This window comes from Carlito syrichta, unplaced genomic scaffold, assembly GCF_000164805.1.
Source record: "Carlito syrichta isolate Samal-C Ts95f unplaced genomic scaffold, Tarsius_syrichta-2.0.1 Scaffold314302, whole genome shotgun sequence".
NCBI classification, from domain to species: Eukaryota; Metazoa; Chordata; class Mammalia; order Primates; family Tarsiidae; genus Carlito; species Carlito syrichta.
In genome coordinates this window covers 135,451-160,819 of record NW_007258398.1, presented here as the reverse complement: position 1 = coordinate 160,819, position 25,369 = coordinate 135,451, and the positions used below count along the sequence as shown (strand labels likewise).

At 36.1% G+C, this 25,369-nt stretch overlaps 2 protein-coding genes across 2 annotated transcripts in view; both read left to right on the top strand.

Moving 5' to 3' along the window:
• The window catches only part of BNIP2 (BCL2 interacting protein 2), a 20,944-nt gene extending 411 nt beyond the window's left edge, over positions 1-20,533 (top strand). The window contains exons 2-10 of the mRNA XM_008071383.1: positions 5,755-5,861; positions 7,438-7,505; positions 7,854-8,030; positions 9,788-9,964; positions 11,922-12,024; positions 13,038-13,169; positions 14,385-14,471; positions 15,092-15,190; positions 19,298-20,533. Coding sequence (XP_008069574.1) covers positions 5,812-5,861; positions 7,438-7,505; positions 7,854-8,030; positions 9,788-9,964; positions 11,922-12,024; positions 13,038-13,169; positions 14,385-14,471; positions 15,092-15,190; positions 19,298-19,349 — 945 coding nt within the window. The 5' untranslated portion in view covers positions 5,755-5,811 and the 3' untranslated portion in view covers positions 19,350-20,533. The remainder of the gene's footprint in view (positions 1-5,754; positions 5,862-7,437; positions 7,506-7,853; positions 8,031-9,787; positions 9,965-11,921; positions 12,025-13,037; positions 13,170-14,384; positions 14,472-15,091; positions 15,191-19,297) is intronic.
• Positions 20,534-25,261: 4,728 nt separating this feature from the next.
• Positions 25,262-25,369, top strand: part of GTF2A2 (general transcription factor IIA subunit 2) — a 16,887-nt gene continuing 16,779 nt past the window's right edge. The window contains exon 1 of the mRNA XM_021719204.1: positions 25,262-25,366. The gene's annotated coding sequence lies outside the window, so the exon portion shown is untranslated. The remainder of the gene's footprint in view (positions 25,367-25,369) is intronic.

Here is a 25,369-nt window from a genome sequence, read left to right as displayed (position 1 = left end):
CGGTTGGGCGGCGACCCGCGTGTGCCAGTCGCACCCCACCCGCCCTTTTCCGTGTTCCAGTCGCGCTGAGGACGGAGCCCCCTCGGATCTGGGGCGGTGACCGGGCCGCGGCGGCCCAGTGCTTCCGACCGGCGCCGTCCCAGGCAGAACAAAGGCTCTCGGGTGGTGCTGCGCCCCTGCTCCCGGGGGGCGGGCGCGGAAGCAGCCTCGACCGTCGGCGCTCTTCGGTCTTCCGGGCAGCTAACCCTGCCCGGGGCCCCTTCCGTTCAGTGCCCGGCGGCATGGCTTGGGCTTCCCGGGCGCTTCTCTTGCTCTGGGGGGCCGCGGGATCGACTCGCCTTCCGTCGGAAACGGGCTCGGGCCTCTGCTTGGGGCGCCGGGGACGGCGTTTCTGCCCTCCGCCCGTTGAGTTAGTGGCGTTCTCTGTGGCTTTTGTTCACTCTTGATCGTGTTTCTGCTAATGCTTGGTTTTCTAATGTTTCATAGGAATGTCTGTAATTGTAGGAAGAATTTTGTCGTTTGTAGGGGGATCGTTTTTCTTGAAATTGTAACTGGTTGATTGTCTTGTTCACGTTCTTGCGTGGTTTTTGTCCCTTTACTTTTTTTCTAGACTTTATTCCTTGTATTCTTTCTTTCTTTCTTTTTTGAATAGGAGTCCACCGTTGCCCAGGGCATACTCACGGCCACCGCAGCCTAGACCTGCTGGGCTCAGGTGATCCTTCCACCTCAGCCTTCCAAGTAGCTGGAACTACGGGCATGCGCCACAGCGCCCAGCTAATTTTTTGATTTATTGTAGAGACGAGGTCTCACCAAGTTGCACAGGCTGGTCTTGAATCCTGGGCTCAGGTAGTGCTCTAGCCTCTGCCTCCCAAAGTGCTGGGATGATGGGCGTGAGCCACCGTGCCCGACTGTATTCCTGATTTCATCATCTTCTCTTAGTGCAGCCTGATGTTGTTGGACTTAGCCAGGAATTATAACAGATCCACTTCTGCAAACATGGATTATCGTGAATCAGTGCTGTTAGGCTCTTTAGGTATTACCGGACCTTTGAAGCTAAGTGTGGCCACATCAGGCCTTAGAGGCTCACTCTATGAAGTTGCCAGTGACCTGGAGACAATGTGCTGTACTAGAAACAGTTCCGGACCGCATCTGGGGACCAGGATGTGCAGTCATTGCCTTGTAGAGAAGACTAAATGGGGTGATAACTCAAGTACTTGAACACCTCACAAGGTTGTTGATTGGAACATATGAGGTGATAAATGTAAAAGAAGGTCGTACATGGGCAAGCACTCTGGAAAAGTGGTTCTGTTTATTCTATCTGGAATAATGCTTTTCCTTGAAGAATAAGGGAGGCAGTCATCTGAGTAAGAAAGTATACATAGCTAGGTCCAGTAACTTAACTTAGGCTAACAGTGGATGGAAAGATGTCTTGTTAAACTTACATCCTGTAAAGCAAAAGACTAGTATAATATAGTGATAGTAATATTCTAAAATCATCATTTTATATTACAACTAATATTTATAATTCTACAACAAAGTGTTGGAGATCAGTTATTAGACTTTCATCTTTTTAAAGGTCTCAGGGCAATGTGTTCTACATAGTGTGTTCTGCATAGTGGTTGTTTAATAAATGTGACTTTTATAATGGCATATAAATATCCTTTATTTTCACAATTTGGAGAGGAGTCAGCACCAATCTAATTTTTCTTTAAATTTTGTGTTAACATTTCTTTCCTCTTCTTTTTTTTTTTTTTGTTGTTAGAGTCTCACTGTCGCCCAGGCTGGAGTGCAGCAGCATGCTCACAGCCACTGCAGCCTCAGCCTGCTGGGCTCAGGCAATCCTTCCGCCTCAGCCTTCCAAGTAGCTGGAACCACAGGAACATGCCACCACTCCCAGCTAATTTTTTTTTTTTTTTTTGAGTTGGAGTCTCACTCCGTGGCCCAGACTAGAGTGCAATGGCACGCTCCCGGCCACCGCAGCCTCGACCTGCTGGGCTCCAATGATCTTTTCGCTCAGCCTTCCAAGTAGCTGGAACTACAGCCGCACGCTACCACGCCTGGCTAATTTTTTGATTTATTTCAGAGATGAGGTCTCAAGTTGCCCAGGTGGGTCTCGAACCTGCGGGCTCAGGCAATCCACTCACCTCAGCCTCCCAAAGCGCGGGATTACAGGCTGAGCCTCAGAGCCCGGCTAATTTTTTTTATTTATTGTAGAGATGAGGTCTACCTCAAATACCTGTGCTCAGGCAATCCTCTTGTCTCTGCCTTCCAAAGTGTTGGGATTACGTGCATGAGCCACTGTGCCTGACCTGTGTTGACATTTCTAATAGAGCATCTTTTTTTCATTCATAAAAACATACATGGCCCCTACCTTCAAGAAAGCAAAGACAGGCAAGCATAGGACTTTTCCAGGGATATTTGGGGATCTTCCTAAATATACAGGTTATTTGTTTAAAAAGTGAACATAAATATTTAGAATGAAACCATTTTGTTGAAATGGGGAAGTGAAAGGCTTTCCTGTGCATTGCCTTCTGCCATCTATAATTGATTCAGCATAAATGGTTGTTACTGGCACCTATTCCAGCAGCTGTGTTAAACTACATAATAGTAAAATTGCCATAGTAAAATTATAAGTTGTAATTTAAACAGCTCTAAATATGATCTTAATATTTAATTCTTGCTTATGCTGCTAAGCTGCAAGGGGAAAGCCCCTTCTTCATCCTGGTTGGACTTACCACCACATCTTTCCCCAAAGCTGTCAGGAGGAACCTTGTTATCTCAGATTGTTAATCTCTCCAGGGGTCAGCACTATTTTTAGTTCATTTTTATGACCTCAACAGATAACTGGCATAAGTAAGTATGTGCCACAACTACCACGAATCTATTGAGAAATCAGGGTACTCCTGTTGCATTATTTTAACAAATAGCAACTTAAAGTGTTACTTCCCCATTCTGATTTTTAAAATGATAGGAAACAACCACAGTTAGCTTATGAGTCAGCAATATCCTGATTTCCTTCCAAGTAGCTGTGCTTATATTAACTCCTTTCTTGTTTGTTTCCTATTCTTAGGGCTGCTTGATGATAAAGTACGTCCAAGAACAACGCTCCCTCAATTGTTTAAATTATTTTGATCTACCAAGTATGCTTTTCCCCTAAAATTTGTGATAAAATAGTTGCGTGAATCTGTCTTTGTCTCTCTTACATTCTTTTTAACTAGTTTAATTAATTATCCTCAAACTAGTATCGATGTCCGTATACTGAGGTGTATTAACATCACATATTCATTATGATAGTAAAGTAAAATTAGAATAAGTAGACTGAGAGATCTGAAAGACTTGGGCTCTTTGTATTTAGAGGAGCTCTTTTCAAGTGATAAACTTGTTCAAGCAGTTAAGCAGCTGAAAGATATGGCTTGTCTTTTAGAATTCCCAAGATAAGTGTTTCCTCTTACAATTAAGGAATAATTTTACCAACAGAAATTCGTGTTGCATGTGCATATGTTCCCACAATGTTTTCATTATATTTTTGTGGAGTAAAACATAACAAATCTTTTTTGTGTATTTTAATAAGCAAAATAAGCCTAAGAGGTGAGCAGAAGCTTGCTATGTCATACCTTACAGTTAAATATTTATTCATTTAACTAATTTTCATAGGCCTACTATGTGCTAGGTGTTGGAAATATATTGGTTGCAACTTTCAGTCACTATATTTATTTTTGAAATATTAAGTGTTTTTCTGGATATTTGACAGATATTTGAAAAAGACACCCAGAGAACATCCTGGTATTTTTTCCAACACAGTAAAAAAGCTGAGACAAAAATAATAGAAAGGTTTTCTGGTTACTGGATTTAGGAAAATATATTTGTTCACTTTAAAGTAAGAACCAAAGACTTAAGAAAACTTAACATTGAAAGGTATAGTGAACTAAAAAAATCTAGAAGAAACTGCCAATTTTCAGCCTTTAGTGATAGAATACTTTGTCCCACTTGAGCATAATCCTGGAATAATAAATACTAACCATTTGGGCTTGATGGCTGTAATTCTGGGCTCTTTTCTACTAGTTCATTTTTCCCTCCATGGAGAGAAATGGTTGCTATCAGAAAGCAATCTGTAAAGTGATCATTGAGGATGTGTGTTAATTACTTTAAAATACAGATTATGTATTAAAAGCAGAGAAACTGCTAATTACGACAGGATTACTGTATCTTAAGTCTTTTTTATTAATTTATCAAAATTGCCGGATTCAGTGTTTTCCCCCTAAATTAAAAATGCCTTACTTCTATATAAATAAACTGACTTTCCCAGCAAATAAGTTGGTAAGGAAAAGTCTGTATCTGCCCTATTTTTCTATGTTAACAAGTAGATCTTCAAATATTTGCCTTTTGGGAATGTTTGAAGTCTTCTCTTGAGTACATGTAAACATTCAAACTGGGAGGATGGCCTTCCAGTCTTGGCAGAGCTATAAATTTAGTTTACCATGTGAAATCTAACACTTCAGGAAATTTCTCTTTTGTTGTTTATTGTAATTTTGATGTTCTAGAACATAATTTTTTTTCTGTATAACTTTGTGCATCTTTTGATTGTTGTAATGACAACCATAAGACATGTAAGGCATTCATAAGTCATGACCCACATTTTTGTTTCAGAAGAGTAGTTGATGTGAGTATAAATAGCTGGCATCATTTGTTTTATCTGATACATAAGTTTTAAAGTTGTACATAGTTTTAAAAAATCAAGTAGTGTAGAAGGACTACTATGAAAAACATCAGTCATTCTCCTTATTCCTTTTCCTTTCTACTGTTGTCAACACTTTTAACTTTGTTTTTAGTACTTCTAGTGATGCTTTATATCTCTTAAGAGATATTACTGCTGTTTTTAAATAACTTTAGACATCCATTGGCTTACCAATTTGTGAACTAAAGACTCATTTATGCCTCTTGCTCTTATCATTTTAGCTATTTTGTTGCCTTGTTAACTGGTTGATCTTCATGACTTCTTAAATACCATTCTTAACTATTTCTCATTCTGTCAACCAAAGGGGGAGTGTCTTTAGACTCATCATTTCGTTAAATGAGAATATTGGCACTACATCCTTCCTTGGAATAACTAAAGTTCATGGGATAAGTTATAATATGTAGCTGTATAAACAGATATTCATCAAGTTCAGTGTGTGAAAACTTATGCCATGCTATATGAGAAAGCATGGTATATGTAGATAAGAAAATATCAAAAGGTAGCATAATTCATTTGCTGGACACGTTACTGAATAAACTTCTATAAGTGGCTAAGGAATTGTGGCATTAAAGCTACAGAGAAGGAAATAAAAATGACAGTACACCACTTGGCTCTGTTGTATCATAAGAGTAGTAAATATTAATTACTAGTATTCACTTTTTAGAATCAGCCTTTATCCAAAGGACAGAAATGTTAATTATGAATTTATTATAAAGAACATTTACTATCACAGTCTGAGACTCTATTGCAACTGAAAATAAGTGTTTTTACTGAACAGTATCCTTACTACTAACAGTACTTACTTTACTAGAATATATGTTCTCTGAATATTTTCTATTTTAATTCTTTAAAAACGAAAAAGTTACAACTCTGTAAATTGTTTTCATGTCCAGACCACTACACTAAAGCTATGGTTGATAGGGTGGAGGTGAGAACTAAGATATAAGATTATTGCACCTTTTGGGTAGATAGAAAGTAAAGTGGAAATTAAGTTTCTATAAATTTTTCTTTCTTCGCAGAACATTGGCTCTCTGGATTATCAGGAGTTTGCAGTTGACATCGAATCCAGGCTAAGGATGGAAGGTGTGGAACTTAAAGAAGAATGGCAAGATGAAGATTTTCCAATGTGAGCAATGCTTTTAATTGAAAACAAATTTAGAACAAACATCAAATTTTCTTTATTGAGATATTACTTATTAAATGAACATTGAGCTTCTTAAAGAAACCCAGTATTACAAGGTGATCATTTGATATTAAGAACTGAAAGTTCCTTTCAAACAGTTAGAATAATTCTCTTTTATCTTACTTTCCAATCAAATATGTATATGTAAACTTCTATAATCTTTCATTTTTGTTTTGATCATTTAAGTTTCAAAATTTTTGCTTTTATAAACAATGCATGAATGCAACATTTTTCAAACTAAGATCAGAGAAGAGGGGCTTTAGTCGTTTGTAAAAATGGTTTAATCTGTGGGTTTTTTTCCCAAGAAAAAACTTAATAGATAAGTAAACATGGATTTTTTTTTAGGTCGTCTGGCTGGCTACCTTCACACATTTGCATTTGTGTTTACAATTGTATTGGTACCAGGTGGGCTAATGAAAAAAGAACAAAGGCAGACCTTCAATTCAAATGATACTTCCATGCCATGGTGGTCAGAAGACATTCCAGTGCACATTCAGGTGCCTTGGCAGTTGGAAGATGGATGACTAGTAGGAGAATTGAGTCATTGTAACACATTGTGATAGTCATGTAGGAATGCTTAGCTCAAAAGAATTGTAGTCATAGTTTCTATACTCTCATTCTTGTTGTTAGTAAGATTCAGCTTCATCGTGTATCACGTTGTATTTAAAATTTCAATTATATTTGTTTTGTGTTTGCTTTAAGTTTTTACATGTGTTTTATAGTTGTAAAAGAGCTGTTGCACAAGGAGTTTATATCTGCTTTCGTGTGTTAATGATATGCTTGTATAAGTCGGCTCTCACAGTCTGAAAATGTTTTCTTTAAAAGTGTGCGTGGGCTAAGTAATCCTAGCACTTTGAGAGGCCGAGGCTGGAGGATTGCTTGAGACCAGGAGTTCCAAGAACACCCTGGGCAACAGCTTTGTCCTTACAAAAAATACAAGAATTAGCCAGGCTTGGTGGCACATGCTAGTAGGAGGCTGAGGTAGGAGGATTGTTTGAGCCCAAGAGTTCAAGGTTACAGTGAAATTTGTGGTGACAGTCTCTTTAAAAAGAAAGAAAGAAAGAAAGTGGTTTGGGCCAGGCGTGGTGGCTCATGCCTATAATCCTAGCACTTTGGGAGGCTGAGGCAAAAGGAATGTTTGAGCCCAGGAGTTCGAGACCACCCTGGGCCACATAGCAAGACCTCTCCTCTACAAAAAAAAAAAAATCAAAAAATTAACTGAGCATGGTGGTGCATGCCTGTCATCCAGCTACTTGGAAGGCTGAGGTGGAAGGATCACCTGAGCCCAGGAAGTTGAGGATACAGTGAGTGAGCTGGCATCATGCCACTGCACTCCAGCCTGGCAAGAGTGAGACCCCATCTCAAAAAAAAAGTGTTTTGTAAGTTACTAAAGCTTAAGCACTGCTTTACTTCATTTTTCACATAGTCATTTCTGTAAGTGGTGTTTTTAATAGACTGAACTTCAAAAAATATTTTAAAATTTATTTTCTGGGTTGAAAAATATGCTTATGTCTTCTAGACCTTTACCAGAAGATGATAGTATTGAAGCAGATATACTAGCTGTAACTGGACCAGAGAGCCCGCCTGGTAAGAACATGACAGTTTTACTTTCAATGAAATGATGGATTGTGTATTATTTTTGGATACATTTCTTTGTCCAAAAAAGAAAAAAAAATGCAGAGTTTTTATCCCATCATGGGTAGCTAAAGTATAAGTTGAACATTGATTTAAGAGACATTGCTGCTTCATTGATCTCTTGCCAATGATGTGGAAGCAGTAGTGATCAGAATCCACATTTTGTAAAGTTTGCTTTGGCGTGATGTTTAATTAATTTTATTTTTCTCAATAATGAAGTGGTTGTAATTTTTCTCTTACTCAACTTGAGCATCTAAGCATTCCTTCTTACGTATCTTTTTCTTTGTTTTCCCATTCTAGGCTCACTAGAAGTTAACGGGAATAAAGTGAGAAAGAAACTAATGGCTCCAGACATTAGCCTGACACTGGATCCTAGTGATGGCTCTGTGTTGTCAGATGATTTGGATGAAAGTGGGGAAATTGACTTAGATGGCTTAGACACACCATCAGAGAATAGTAATGAGTTTGAATGGGAAGGTAATTGTTTCAGTGTTTCACTGTTTTTGTCTAATCTTTATTAATGAATGTTTATCTTTGTATACATACATGTTTTTACAGTGGCAACCTTATTAGGGAAATTAAGATAATTGGAAAACCTTAAAACTTGATCATGAAACCGACTAAAATCAATGTATTAAGGTATTTTGTTTGAAATATAGTATCATTTCTAAAGTTCATATATTGAAATTCTCCTAACACTTGAATATTCTTGTGGTCTTCAAAACTGTGTGTAGATTATACCAATGGGCTTTTTCCCCCCTCTATTTGCCCAGTGCTGTAAAGTTACTTTTTTTTTAATAGTTGCTAGAAACATTTTGCTTGATAATTATGACATGCTCTTCTTCGGTCAGTCAGCTAAGAAAAAATGTTTGAAGAAACATGTAATTTAGGGAATGTTGCTAAAATAGCTAAGTTTGTGGAAAGGGAATTTCGAAAAGAGATTTTTAGGGATGATTTTTAAAATAAGTCCTACTGGTATTGCTCTACTTTGTGAGATAATCAATTTAAATTAATGTATACTCTTAGCCCCCAAACTTTATATTTCTTATCACTAATTATTTAGCATCCAAAGGAATTAGCATGTGCTTTATTTTGCTTGCTTTTTAAAATCAGATAATTGTTGTCTACAGCATCTTTATATAGTTGTTAATAATTTTTGTATATTTTTTCATCTTTAAAATGTTTTTTTAAAGCAGTATTTAGCATTAGGTATTTGATCTGTAGTGAAGAATGATAGGCTATATTTCCTGTTTCTTCTTCCTGATTTACTGGGTCAGTTAGCAGTCCAGTGATAAGCAATATTTTATAAAGATACTGAAATAGTTTTCTGCCTGTGTGTTTTCTCTTCTTTCTTTAATGCCGCTGTAGTCATTTCCTGGAAGGATAATTTCCGTTAACAGCTTTGTCTTGGAAACAACTAACATGCAGTAGGTTCCCCTTCCCCCATCTTTTGGTAAGGACTGTGATACTAAAATTTTGAAAATCATTGCTTCATTTAAAAATCACCTAAACTGCAATCTTGAAACATAAATTACACCTAATCATTGGTGCTTATACTTTGGCTAATGTTAATTGGAATAGACTTTTGCATGTGTACTTCAAAATATTGCAAATAAACTTCTGCTTTATAAAACTGATCAGATGAGAAGTAATCATTGAGTAGTTAACCACTTTCTATCTAGTATTACATGGGGAATTAATTTATGTGTTCATCAACAACAAAATACTGGCTCCCATATGGCTACTTGAGGTAACCAATAATAACAGCTACCAGGGACAGTGTTAAAGGTTGAGCCTGGAAAGGCATTGTAGGGCCAACGTACTAAGATTTTGATGGCTATGTGTATTATCTTCTGAACCTGTGAGTGAACGTTGAATAGTGATTCAATGTTTTGCTGAGTTGGGCAATAAAAAAATTAACCATGATTTCTAAAGACATACAATGGCCTCATGTTAAAAGCAAGCCCTTGGAAGGCTGAGGCAGAAGGATCGCTGGAGCCCAGCGGGTTGAGACGGCGGTGGCCGGGAGCGGCCACTGCACTCTAGTCTGGGCGATGGAGTGAGACTCCAACTCAAAAAAAAAAAACAAAACAAGCCTTTCCTTCAATTATGAAAGATATACTTAAACATATTCTACAGATGATATAATCTAGATAGTAAAGTGGTTAACATATAATCTAATTTTTATTATTATAAATAACAATTTGTGATTCAAAAACTTTTTATTTTGACAGATGATCTTCCAAAACCCAAGACTACTGAAATAATTAGGAAAGGCTCAATTACAGAATACACAACAGCAGAGGAAAAAGATGATGGACGACGCTGGCGTATGTTCAGGATTGGAGAACAGGACCACAGGGTTGATATGAAGGCGATTGAGCCCTATAAAAAAGTCATCAGCCATGGAGGTAAGAGTTACTGAAGATTGTTTAGTTGTTTTAATGCATTGTTAAAAATCTAAATGCTTTTCAAAAATCTCACTAGAGATATTACATAATTTTGAAAGAATAAAGAATATTTTTCATTTCATTTTAGGATCATTACAGGTTTGAAGTAAAAAAAATAAGACCAACATTCAAAAACTATTAATATATGCAAATAGTAAGTTCAAAAAGTACAAAAGAGTAAGCAGTCAAGACTGTCTCCCTGCTGCCCATATCCCTAGGCCACCTGTATTTTCTTTCCTTTGTATTCATTTATAATTATTATAAACAGTAAAATGCTTTGATTTTTAGTGTACAGTTCAGTGAGTTTTGACAAATGTCCATAAACCATATATACCCCTAGGGTTAGGGTTAGGGGTATATATGGTTTATGGATATTTGTCAAAACTCATTTATATATATATATATAAATATTTAAAATATATTTAAAACACATCTGTAAATATATAGAACATTTTATTGTTCCAGAAAAATTCTCTAATATCCCTTCCCAATGAATACCTCCCTCCAGTAACCACTATTTTGATGATTAGTTTTGTCTGTTCTAGAATCTCATGAACAATAACTACAATCATATAGTATGTGCTATTTTGTCTACTTTTTGTTTGGCATGAAGTTTTTGATATTTATGCTGTTGCATTTATCCATAGTTAATTCTTTCTTATTGCTGTGCAGTAGTCTATTGCATGGATAATTCATGATTTGCATACCATTCTCCTTTTTAGGGGCATGTGAGTTATTTCTCTTTTAAGCTATTATAAATAAAACCACTTTGAATTTTTGTATACAAGTATTTTTGTTAATATAAGTAAAACTTGAACTTTTTAAAGTGTGATGCTTAATTTTCCTTAAAACCCTGGATAAATCATTTAGCTTTTGAATAGAGAACTAATGCAGTTCACATTTTTATGGAGCATCCACTTTGCATATTTATGTGGTATACAAAAATATAAGGTTTAGTTCCTTCCATTAAGAAATATATATGTCAAATAGGAAAAGCTATGAAAATACAAGTTATAACTCCTTTCAGTCTGAGTACACTTATATGTAGACATTTACCTAGGCACTGTGTACATAATGCTAGAATGTTAGTGTAAGTCAGAACACAGCACACTCTGTAAAGTGTGTCATATTATCTTAAATTCTAACACAGTACAGGCACATGGGTCAAGCAGATCATGGATCAAACAGATTGATTTTTGCCACATAGTCATTTCCACTTAATTTTCTCTGGCAAATGTATTCTACTTATTTCTTCAGTCTTCATTTATCAAAATAAATAACATGGATGTTTGTAGATTCGTTCTTCTGCCTAACTTAATATTATTCACATGAAGAAAACAGGATAACATGGATCAGGACGTCCACAGACATAAGCCAATTCAGCTAGTGCATAACAATCAAATTGTAAGACCTTCACAATTTAAACCTATTTTTCAGAAATAGCACTTTATTTTTCTTAGGGGAAAATAAAGCCATCTTATCCTATTGAAGGATTAAGAAAGGTAGTAAAGATTCCAATGTTCTTGAAATGTTCAAGTCTTTTCAGTGCAAGTGTGGAAACAATAGAAATGAAGGTTAAAGCAAAAAGTATTTGTTACTAGATAAAGGCTTAATATCCAAAGATAGCAATTGAAACACACATTTTAAACACGTTTTCTTCACTGGAAATTATGTCAGAAAATTATGCTAGTTTAAGTGGTTTTGTTTTTTTACCCTCAACCTTCCTTAAATTTTACTATTCTCTTTTTGAGAAGATTTAAAGGTCTGTTTCAGACCATATGAGTTTTTAAAAACATACTTTTTGATCCAGAAATTTGTAAAAGGTAAACTTTTATAATCTGTCAATCATAGAGATGTGCCCTAAAAATTTTTCAGGGTAAAATCATTCAGGTAATGTTGTCTTCGGTTTCTTTTTCAGGATATTATGGGGATGGATTAAATGCCATTGTTGTGTTTGCTGTCTGTTTTATGCCTGAAAGTGGTCAACCTAACTATAGATACCTGATGGACAATCTTTTTAAGTAAGTATATTTTAACAAAAATGTTTGGACAGAACTTTGAGCTTAGATCTTCGCCTTAAGAAATTGAACTTAAGCTATGTAAAAATTGTAAGTATCCCAGTTCTGATCTTTTTTTTTTTTTTTTTGAGTTGGAGTCTCACTCTGTCACCCAGACTGGAGTGCAGTGGCCACTCCCGTCCACCGCAGCCTCGACTTGCTGGGCTCCGGCGATCCTTCCAAGTAGCCAGAATTACAGGCATGCGCTATCACGCCCGGCTGATTTTTTGATTTATTGTAGAGGTGAGGTCTTGCTGCCCAGGCGGGTCTCGAACCCACGGGCTCAGGCAATCCACTCACCTCAGCCTCCCAAAGGCGCGGGATTACAGGCTGAACCACCGAGCCCGGCAGTTCTGATTCTTTTAAGTCCTTATTTGGCAGTCTGAATTTATAGCTTTCCAACTCAAGAGAAAAATCGACATTTTAAAACTGGAAGATACACCTCACATTATTGGTTCTAACTTTTTACTTTTATATTTTTGGACACATTAAATGTAAAGAAGTGATTTTATCTCAAAACATTTGGCTAAGTTACATTTACCTCTAGAAACTCAAGGTAACTGAGCTATCTCAGTTCATTTCTATTTCCACAGTCATTTTGTTTCTTAGGTTAGCGTAGTTTTTAAAAATCTTATTGTTGAAAGTTTCAAACATACAAAAGTAAAGAGTAGTGTATCAAATCCTCATGTGTCAGTCACTTCAACCATTTCCAGTTTATACTTCATTCCCACTTCTCCCCCCCCACTGTATAATTTGAAGCAAAATCCCAGACATCATGTCCTTTCACTTTCATCTAGCAACATTTCAATATGTATCTCTAAAAAAAAAAAACAATCCTAATAGTAGCTAATGCAATTTAAAATTTTTCATTGTGTTTGCTTTCACTGGGGGGTAGAGAAGGGAATTGTATAATTTAGATAACCTAGTTCAGTTCTCCATAGTGATGTTTAAGGCTTAAATTTAATTTGTTTTTACAGATATGTTATTGGCACTTTGGAGCTGTTAGTAGCAGAAAACTACATGATAGTTTATTTAAATGGTGCAACAACTCGAAGAAAAATGCCCAGTCTGGGATGGCTCAGGAAATGTTATCAGCAAATTGATAGAAGGTAATGTAAATACAAGGTGAAAGCTAGTGTGAGTAATTTTTATAATGGCTTTATTACATTAAGCTTTGTTTTCCATTGTCACTTAAAGATAACCATGTATCCACTTCTTAAACTACATTTGTTAATTTCATAGCAGGTTTCTCTTTTCTATAGATAGTAATTTTAGAATGTCATGCCGGAAATCAATTTTGATCTGTTTTATAAAGAATAGCTTTGATTCCTCAAACAAACTTTATAAAATATTTCTCTATTTCTCTTTGTTTATACCACAGTGGACACTTTCTTACAATCTATATCTTGGGAAAGTATGGAGAACATAGTACATCTTCTATCTTATTACATTCTGAGTTTTACACAATTTATAGTGCTTAGCATGTTTTATGTTTCTTAAAGATGCTTGTTTAGCTTTAATTTTTCTTTACAGCAAGCTCTAGAAGCGTATTCTCTTGGGAATTAGTTATCAATAATTAATGGAAAGGATTTGATCTTCCAGTTGATTTGATTTGGCCATAGCTAATTCGAACTAGTTTAATCAACTCAGATCCATTAATAGGTTTCTCTTCATATCTAAATTTGACACTGACTAGCTCTTGTGATTAAGGTATATATCTCTCTCCCTCCTTAATGATCACTGTATTTATTTGTTAAATATGCATGATAAACTAACAGTTTTTATCTGGTTATTCAAAACGAAAAGGTCTAGGATAATGCCTTTAATTTTTAATCAGCATTTCAATTCCTTAAGAATAGGAGTTAGATATGATTCATGTTTCCTCCATTAGTCAGCTCCACTCCCATCTTTTAGCCTGCACAGTACCTTCCATGGTATCGAAGAAATCAGCACTAGTTTCTCCCTGGTTTTGAGAAATGAAACAGTTTACTTTTATATTCAGTTTTGACCTCTTTCCCTGGTTGATAGAGTTCTGAAGACAAGTGAATATATGCTAGGAGACATTTAATAACAGTCTGTGCTATGGAAAAATTTGGCTGAATGAAGTAAAGTTCATTTCATAGCATCATAGCAGGGGTAGGGACCTTTAGAATCCAGGAGTGCATTTTCTTATCTTTAAGAGTATCAATCCTGAATGATAACTCTTCGGTGAGATTTTTCAATTATTATTTTTTATGAACTTGAATATACTTACTGATATCTTAACTTTTAGCATTAGAATTTTTAGCAATTTTTCAATTGTCTTTGTCTCTTTTTAACTCCAGGTTACGGAAAAATCTAAAATCTCTAATCATTGTACATCCCTCTTGGTTTATCAGAACGCTTTTGGCTGTTACAAGACCATTTATTAGGTAATTTTCAAGAACCATTGACTTGTTTGTTTGTCTTTTTCTTTTTAAAATTTTTAGTTGACAAGTAACATTGCATACTTAAAGGATACAGAGTGATGTTTTGATATGTGTATACAGTGTATAACGGTCAAGTCGTCAGGATAGTAAACATATCGGTCACCTCAAACATTTATCATTTGGTTGTGATGTAGTCATTCAAAATGCCATTGACATTTTAAAAAATTTCTTTTTTTTTTTTTTGAGTTGGAGTCTCACTCTGTCATCCAGGCTAGAATGCAGTGGCACACTCATGGCCACCCCAGCGTCGACCTGCTGGGCTCTGGTGATCCTTCGGCCTCAGCCTTCCAAGTAACCAGAACTACAGGTGCACGCTACCATGCCTAGCTAATTTTTAAAATTTTATTGTGGAGATGAGGTCTTGCCAAGTTGCCCGAACTGGTCTCGAACCTGCGGGCTCAGGCAATCCACTTGCCTCGGCTTCACAAAGTGCTGGGATTACAAGCTGAGCCACCAAGCCCAGCCAACAATTTCTTTTAAATAAAAAAAAAAAACAACAAACAAATTCTTCTCAGTTCTGTTTGTTAGAGATATTGAAGTAATTATTTTATTTTCTCTTGTAGCTCAAAATTCAGCCAAAAAATTAGATACGTCTTTAATTTGGCAGAACTAGCGGAACTTGTCCCTATGGAATATGTTGGCATACCAGAATGCATAAAACAGTATGTTTTGTTTTATTTATTTTATTTTATTTGATCTTTATATTTTTATGTGCAACAGGTAAAAACTTTTCAGTACTCATTCTTCCTTCATATATTATAAATATTGTGTAACTACTCTTTTTTCTTTGTATCAAAGAAAAAGAGGAAGAAGCCATTTTCCCACACTGTCCCCTTAAGCTACATTTTCTTCAGACTGTTAGTTGAAGAACTAGGAGAAATGAGTTTTGGTTGTGATTCATGTTGTATTTTTATAGACTGGCTACAATGTAAAAATTGATTTCCTGCTTGGTCAATACTGAGGAACATTCTCTAAACTTTAGAACATAGTGCTCTCCAAATTTGATTATACTTATTGTGGTGTCCAATAATATTACTAAAGAAAGAATAAAATATTTAAATCAGCGTAGCCATAATATTTTCCAGTGACTAGAATTTGTTCTTTTTATCCAGTTCACCTGCTTTCATCTAACTTCTGGAAGGACTTGATAGAATGCTGTTAACATAAATACCTGAGTGTCATGATGCATGTAGAAAAGTTTCCTTGTTCTGCTAACCTGAAGTTTTAGCCTCTTTAATGTGTCAAAGCCAGATTTATTAAGTCAGTTTTTACTTTCCGCATCATGTAACAAATATTTTTGGGTTTTGCTGGCAAACTTAAATGAGGTTCTTTTAGTGCCTTTTCTCAAGTTTTTGTTCATCTTCATAACATGTATATTTACGGAAATAAATCTTCCCTACCAAGGTATGAAGAAGAAAAGTTTAAAAAGAAACAAAAAAGGTATATGCACACCTTGACTGGGTTGCATCTAGACTAGTCCATTTGCACTGCACAAACTAACTCTTCCTTATTGGTTGGTTAGCTTGTAGACAAAGATAATAGCATTTGTAAATATAAACACACCCCAACTTTCAAATATAGGGTGAATCCAAAGCTCCTTATGCTAACTGTGACTTGGATTCACTCTGTGTTAATTCTGTGTATAATACCAGTAAGGAACTAAAAACCACAAACCGTTCCCAGTTTTAGTCTAAGTACTAATGGTGAAACCAGAAAAATTATGAAGACTACTATTTGGAGCACCAAATATTTGTAAGACTTTAATCTGCTTCATCATTTTCTTTAAATTTCTAACCTGTGATTTTTGAAATATGTATGCAAACTTTAAGTTATTAGTTTATTTCTTGGGGTTGATTATTATATTTGCAATGCATATATTCTTTGGCTAACCAACATTGATTTCCTATAAAATTAATGCTTAAATGGCTTGCTAACCAGTCAAATTCTACATGTAATAAAATTCTTAAAATTTCAGTATACCTCCCGTTTAACAGTTAAGCACTCTGCTTTCTCTTTTAAGTGTAATTTTGAACACTTCTACTTTGAGCATAACAAACTGTTATCTATTAATACCTTGGCATAGACGATGAAAGGCAAGGGTATAAAATAGTTAGAATTTTATATAGTAATTTAGAAAAATGTAGAGTCTGGATCTAATTTGTTAGTATATTTTTAAAACATTGACAACTCAGCTAGCAAAATATGATTTAATTCAATCTGTCTTAAGAGTTAAGGTGGGAAATTATATGCAGTTATCATTTTGATCATTCTAAGGAACCAGCTGGAACCAACTGGAACTGAAACTTTGCCTTTGAACACATTCTGGCACCGTCAGTGAGTCAGAATTCAGTAGGCCATGTGATAGAATCACAGTTTGACATTTCTGTATGACACTTTACAGCTTAACCAGCCCTTTAACAGAGATGTCGACGGTGGTTTTAGATCATGCTGATTTCACATTCCTTTCCTAGGCCTTGTTGTGGCTGAAATTAAAAATATAATCTGTAATTGTAGAATATTTTGAAGCCAGCTACTTCATGGATCTCAGAATGAATTGGCTTTGTTGATGAAATGTGCCGTATTATGCCTTTTTAGAAAGTTCTCAGTAGTGTCTAGCAGTAATTTAGACATTAGGAAAAAAGTGGAATTTGTACATTTTATTTAAATGTATGAGACCTGTCACTACTATTTTATCTTGATTTTTAAAACAATTTTCTGTTTAACCTTAAATATAATCATTATATATATCTTTTCAGGCACTTCTTAGTTTTTAAAACAGTTTCGTTAGTCTTATAATAAATTCTTTCAGTTTGAAAGTGATTAAATTTTTTTTTTTTTTTTTGAGTTGGAGTCTCACTCTGTTTCCCAGACTGGAGTGCAGTGGCTGCTCCCAGCCACTGCAGCCTTGACCTGCTGGGCGCCGGCGATCCTGCCGCCTCAGCCTTCCAAGTAGCTGGAACTACAGGCGTGCGTTACCACACCTGGCTAATTTTTGATTTATTGTAGAGATGAGGTCTCGCCAAGTTGCCTGGACGGGTCTCGAACCCACGGGCTCAGGCAATCCACTCATCTCAGCCTCCCAAGGCACGGGATTACAGACTGAGCCACCGAGCCCGGCTGAAAGTGATTAAATTTAATTACATTTTTTTAAAACCAAACCTTGCAGACATTAGGTGTGAGGGGGCTTACTTAAGGTGACATCTTCACGATAAGTAAGTAAAGATGCTAAGGAGAATACAAAACTATTAAGTCTTGACATATAGCAGGTTTTTGAGGGGCAAGGGACCAAACGACTATATTGTTGGGCTTGTGAGGAGGAGAAATCAGAAAAGAAATCCTGAGGACAGTGGGATCCAACATGTCAGCTGAGCCAGGATCTTCCTGGTCTCATAATTGTAGCAAAGGGATAGCAGTTTTAAATGTTTTGGATATTTCTTTCAAATAACACAGCACAAGTGTGAGCAGGCAGATACAGATTGTTAAAATTTCTCAATGTAGTTTAAAACTAATTATGATATTTGTTTACAAAGATATTTCAGATATTGAAAGGACTGGATATGCTCTGCATGCTTATCAGGAATATATACCTTTCAAAGTTTTTATAGCTATTAATAATATTTTAAAATCTTGCTCTGGCTCACAGACCAAGGCTTTTAGGTGTGAATGTTCAGGTGATCATAGTAATGGAAATGTGTAATAGGTGTCCCCCTATATCAAACTGGATTGTTCTAAATATCCCCACATAAGTTACTCAAACTGCTACAAATACAATAGTAATATAGACTATTGTATGTTCTTTGAAGTCTTGTCTATAACTATTGTGTGGTAATAATGTGATTCATCTAATCCCCATGTGCCTAAATTTTGATATGTTACCACTGTCCAACCCACCACTAATCTGATTAGTTTTTTTTGTTTGAGTTGAGGTCTCACTCTGTGACCCAGACTGTAGTGCAGTATCATGATCATGACTCACTACAGCCTCTACCTCCTGGGCTCAGACAATCCTCCCTCAGCCTCCTAAGTAGCTGGGACTACAGAGGCACATACCACGCCTGGCTAATTTTTTTTTTTTTTTTTTTTGGGTGGAGACATGGCCTCACTATGTTGCCTCAGCTGGTCTCATATTCCTAGGCTCAAGTGATCCTCCCACCCTGGCTTCCCAAAATGCCGGAATTACAAGTGTGAGCCACTGTGTCCAGCCTAGAGTAGATTTTTTAATCTACATTTAGATATTTCTGAATTTAAATTCTTAGGGTTTCATACCATCAAAATAAGTTTAAGGCATTCACAGACTAAGTGTACGAATATATTTTGGAGAACGATTATGATTTTTGTAAATACGCATTTTTATCAGTGGATTTTAAAATATTAATTAATCAGTTGGCGGCACTAGTGGCTCTTTCATATTTTGGTTAACAAAATCATTTTTGAGGGAGTTGTTTTTGCTACCACTCTCTTAGCACTTAGATCCCTGCCAAAGCCAAGCTACAAGTCCACATTTCAATATGTTGTGTAATTTGAATTTTTAAGACAGTTTATGTGCATTTGTATGTAAAGTACAACAGTTACATTTCTTGCCAGTGTCCTGCCTTTAAAAATTCTCTTTTCTGGTTGGGGAAATAATGTTTGATACCTTTTTTACTATATCTGCTTCTTTGCAAAGCTTTATTTTTAACAGAATAATATTCTATGCTAAAATGGTCATTATTTTCAGAAAGAAAATTTTCAGTTGCTAGTGTCTTATTTGTATATTTTTCATTAAACAGAGTTGATCAAGAGCTTAATGGAAAACAAGATGAACCGAAAAGTGAACAGTAAGTTTGGCATCTAGTCCAAACAAGACTGAAGAATGTGCTGATGAAGCGATGATCTTTTTTGCATTTATTGGTGGCGCATATTTTTATGTAAACTGTTACAAAATTGACTTGACATTTTCGTAATGGACTTTTGTACAAGGGACTGTTCACTGCTGTATTGGTTTGCAAATCTCTTGAATTTAGCTCTTTAATAGCTAACTATATTGTGATCATTTTATATTGCTAAATAGCAGAGAACCACACTTTATATAAAGCAACTTTTGCATTTGTTAATTGAATGATACACCTTCTTCAGTAAAATATTTATATGCATAAATGGCAAAGGAAAGAAATAATATATATTTTTATGTTTTTGAGCAATGTTTTTTCATGTGTACCTGTCTTGTGGAAGAATATGCAGGTAAATAAGACCATGATTTTATAAAGTGCATATTAGAATATTTGTTTTTATAAATGGTTAAATACATTTCCTAGGTAACTTAGAAAATTAGGTTGCTTACAAGAGAGTGGACAGTTAAACTGATTCTCATGAATACCCAAAGATCATGTACATAATCTAAGTAGATTAGTACCATCCCAAGATGTTTTCTTACTTGATGTATATTGTTACTTAATTCAGAAGCGCAAATGCAAGTGCATTGCACACAGTTTCCTTTTGAAACATAAAGACAAGTCTTTTTAAAAAGCCATTTTTAGAACCAGAGCATTTAAGAGACTAGGAATTAGGGTTTGTAAAGATGTATATATGTGACATTTTATTTTCTGGCCTAGAGTCAGAACTTTATACAAATCTTGAGTTTGTTCACCAATGTGAAATAAGCTGTATGTTAGGGTATTGCTCCCCTGAATGTGTGAGTGCTGTGTAGTATTGCAGAGAATGTGATGAGTTACACTCTGACACAACGTTAACTGTACTTTTTAAATTGCTCTCACTGTGGGCACTTTACCAAGATACTTCCATATCAGTTATTTGAACTCAGTAGTTTTTTTTACCTAGTTAGATATGGTGTGTTTTCAGGTTTCTGTTAAATCACGTTTGATAATAGCATAAAGAAGGTTAATTTTGTAAGTCTCAGAGCATGATTATATTGTGCTGTTTTGGATGACACATTTGATATAAGCATATAAACTGTGTCATTTGGTAAGTATCTTTACATTAAAATAAATTGTGCTTGGGTCTCCAAATGGAGCTTAATTACCCACAGAATCATTGTAAAATAACAGATGATATAATTTTGTGTCTTATACTTGAAAGACTCATACACATTTCATAAACATAATACCCTCCAAGTTTAAGGTCACACTGCTCTCCAGTCCTTTCTGTAAGATATTTTATAAAAGAGTGGCGTAGAGCAGTACAAAGTGGATGTGAGCTAACCTTTTAGGATTCATTCTATCCTGCAGTGAACACATGTTACTATTGCCATTTTTTAGTGTAAGGTTTCTGTAAAAAAAAAAGGGAATTTTTTCTTTACTTTTTGTCCGCCTCAGTCATAGCCATGACATGCTATCTTACATCTAATTATGGGAGATGCTGGGGGATTCCCTGGATGAGACATTCCTTACCAGCCTCCTGACTTGACTTGGATCCAGGAGCTCTATGCAGATCCTGAACTAATGTCCTTACAGTGAATTAAGCCAAAATCATTGTTGCTTGCTTACATCTTAGAAACACTTTTTGTTAAAGAAGCAAACTAACAGTAACAATTTAGGCATTCCTTCTGAATTTACTATAAGAGGATTATGAATAAAAGGTTGTATTGAATGTAATTGTGATTAGATTCTATATTTGTAGAACGTTTTAAGTAGTCTTTCATCTGTATTCTATATCTTGCTCAAAATGGGCTGAGCTTTTTAACAGGTGGTTTTCTACCACATTAAATACTCGGTTCTTCAGTTTTAAAAATACAAAGAATAATTTCAAGATTTTTTTGTGTTTATTGACTTTGGATTTTGCAGTTGTTCCTAGCTATAGATACAGCTTGCTGCAAAAGTAATGTTTTTCTTTAAAAAAATTTTTTTAATTAGAAGTAGACAATATTCTACTAAACATTAAAATTCAGAGGGAACAGTGATAACACTTGGAATATAACGAAAGGGATGTTCTGTGAATCACTAGATTCAATACCTGCTTTAACTACACCTTAGTGGAATCTAATACAGGAGTGTCCCCACAATAAATGTTTTATAAGACTTAATATCATAACTAGTAGGTTAGAGGAGAAGTGTTTGTTATTTCTAATTTATACCTATGTAACACTTTCCCATGTTATCAAATTTTTTATTTTCTATTATTGATTAAAAAGTACATGTAAATACTTTTTCATCTTTCTGCTGGGGTCATGGACCTAACTTAACTGCATTAATTTGGTGCTTCCATCACTACTTTTTGTTACACATAGGCCCTGAGTTCCCCTTTTTTAGTCAAAAGTTTTTCATATGAAGTAATTTGATTCTGTGTTCTGCTTGATCATATTCCTAATCAGGCACCAAGGCACCATATTGATATCACAGTTTAAGCTTAATAGACTTTAACTCAGAGTGAGTTATGATTCTAAGTAGGGTCTAACAGAGTAGTTGGAAAGGAGGATAAAGCAAAGTAAGAGAAAAGAAACTTTTATAAAGGTATAAAGATTTAGCAGCTATCTAAATGCCACTGAGTGTCGCTCTTAAAGGAATTACTATATATGGCAGCTGCTTAGTGCCATTTCTTCCAGGAGGAAAACCTGCAGTCTACACATGGAATATGTGAATAAGAAGCCTGGTTTGAAGTGAAAAAGGCTGATAAAACATACCTAGGATGAGAATTCCTGGTATCTCTGCTTTTTTTGTCTCTGCATACAAAAGCAAGTTTGAACAGAGAAGGATAGCAGTGACGGTGTTTTGTTAAAGCTTAGGATTGGGCTGTTTTTTCATATTTCACTGTTGATGAAACATTAATGTAGTCTTCCAAAACGGACATCTCTAGTAACTGCACTGAATACTGAAGTCTGATTGTCAAGTGTACTCATATGTCTGTAGCTGCAGTTCCAGAATTTAAAAAGATAAGGGACCTGCTTTTTGATAGAGACTTTTTAAAAATGACTAGCATTTCTGTTTGGCTGTTTATGTGAATGCTCAGGGACTTTGGAAATTGTTTGATTTAATGCAGATGTGGCTCTTTAGATTTCATCAGTTGATACATTAGCATTAGGATACATCAGTTACAGCAGGCCAGTTTCATGATGAGGTGGGTAGGGATGTGTGTGTGGTGACAGTAGCGTCTCCCTTCCTTTGCTTGTGTTATATATGGACAATTTAGCATTGTTCATCAGGGGAGTAGGAAATAGGCTGAAAATAGAGATTGCTACACCATTCTGTTTTGTTTTCATGCCTGTTTTCTTCCCCATCCTATATGGACATTTGAGAAATGGATCACAAACAAATCTCAGAGGGATGGAGCAAAAAGAGGAATAACTTAACAAGTTAGGCCCATTTTCCTGTTAAATCATCTGTCTTGTCATAGGGAGTAGGAAGTGAGTAGTTTGAGTTGCTGGGAGAAAGAGCCAAGAACTTGGACTTGCATGGGAAGGCTAACTGATGAGGAAAGTGGGGTATTGTCTACTTGGTGTTCTAAGTGAGTACAAAAGAATTACCTAGTAAGCCTTGGTCTCCCTTTCTTCTTCCTGAGATTCTAAATGAATTTAGAATCAGATCAATGGTGAGACCAAGTAACTTTTCTTTAAAATTCTAAATGGTGATTGAAGATATTGTAACATAGTATGTTGAACAGTAAGGAGTGACACTGATACTTGGTTGTTTTTTTTTTAATTTTAAAAAAATTTATTTCAATGATTTTTATTTTAAAATTGTGGGGCACAATTCAGGATTAGGTGTACAAGTATTCATTGTGCAAGTAACCTTGCTGATGAAGTGTGTCCCCCCTGACACTGATATTTGAATAGAAAAATTTGTTGCAACTATTTATAATAGAGCTACTTAATTTCTTATGTTTTGAGAACTAATTTTAAAATGCTAATGAAAAATTTATATAAGGCACTTAGTAAATCAAGCTCCAGATGAAAATCAAGAGTTCAGTGCTTACAGGTTAATAAAGAATGGTATTAAACTATTTGTTTCAAATAGATGATTCTAATCTAAGACATCCTACAAGAAGTTAAAGCATTTGCATTTTGAAATTTTTAAGCATCTTCACCTGCAGTTCAGCTAAAGAGGAACTTGGAAAATGACATCAGCTACTCCACTGCACTTTTTGTATATGGACTTTCTAAAGTTTCGTGTTCTTTTAACAGCTGCTCAGTTGTTAATTTACATAAACATAGCTAGCAAATATTGGTGGTGTTCAGGGCCACTAACCTGCAGAGCCCTTGCACCATTCACACAGAACACGACACAGAGTTTGTTAGACACTAACGCACTTTGATATATGTTTCAAAGATATTTTTGTTACCGTAGGTTCACATGCTGTCATTTAGACAAAATTAATGTACTGTGATCATTTTACTACTCTTAGGATAATGTTGCCTAGCCTAGTACTCTTTTTGCAGTGCAAGTAATTCAGTTCTGATGTCTGTGTGTGCAAGATGTTGATGTGGTCCCCATAAGAAATACTAGGGTTGGTCATGATTTACTAGGGAGATGTAATATTTTATTTTCCTTTGACCTGCTAGGAATACAACAACTGTGTCTTGATTTGTTGCACATATTTTTGCAACGTTAATGAATTTAAATAAATTAATTGGAAAGTTTGTTTTTGCCTCATTTTATCACGTTTCTATCATTGTGCTACTAAATTTTTGCTCTGAATTATAATTCTTTCAAATAATTTCAGGCCTTTACTCCTTTCTTTATTGACTGTGTGCATACTGTTCTTTGGAGGGTAAAGAGTTCAACCTGTCTTAATTATTTTAACATCCAAACTATAATGAGGCTTTGTATTTCATAGTCTAGAATTTTTTTAAGTAGTGGGGAATTCAAGGATGAGTGGATTGCCTGAACCCGCGGGTTCGAGACCCGCCTGGGCAGCGAGACCTCATCTCTACAATAAAAAAAAATCAAAAAATCAGCCGGGCGTGGTAGCGCATGCCTGTAATTCCGGCTACTTGGAAGGCTGAGGCGGAAGGATCGCCGGAGCCTGGCAGGTCGAGGCTGCGGTGGCCGGGAGCGGCCACTGCACTCCAGTCTGGGCGACAGAGTGAGACTCCAACTCAAAAAAAAAAAAAAAATCCTAAGTCACTGAAAATGAAAACGGTGTGTAAATGAGAACTTCCTTATTCCATAGGCTGCTCGGAGGTTCCATTTTGGCAGCACTTTTCTTGCAACTACTTCTTAATCACTATTCAGCTGCTTAATGACAAGCTGCTCTACACATTACTGCTGTGTTTAATCCAGTTAGGCTACCACGTACCCTGACACTCGAAACAGTTTGGGACTGTTCATACTTGAAATATATAGCCGAATGTGTCATGCATATCAGGCACATATTTTATATACAGATTCTCCCAGATTAACATTCTTCATGAATCAATCACAAACTATACGCTTGCAGGCCTAAAATAATTGCAGCTCTATTTTGGCAAACAGTATATCCCACTATAATCTTTCCAGCATCCATCTTCAATTTAGTATTGCAGGGTCTTCAACAGTATTGCCCCGAACACACTTCAGGCATGCAATGCGAGTGCCCTACGTATCCTAAATTGTACATCTGACAGGAGAAGTGTAGTCCCAAAATTGTAATTTCCTTAATAACGATTTGGAGAGCCTGGCGAATTCTCCAGGACTCAACCCCCTTGGCTGCAGGCTTTGAGCCGCACGCCCCGTCCTTCCCGCTGCGGGCTTGCTTGGCGTGCGAGAGCAGTGGTGGGCGGGGCCTCCCGCCATCCGCCCGAAGTCCCTTCCAGGTTCCGTGAGCACTTCCGGGTCGTGGGCGCTGCCCTGCGGTCTTTGCGGCTGAGAGGGCGGTCGGGAAGTCGGAGCCCCGCTGCGCTCCTGGCCGCCTCGGTCCGCTCCGCGGCGGCA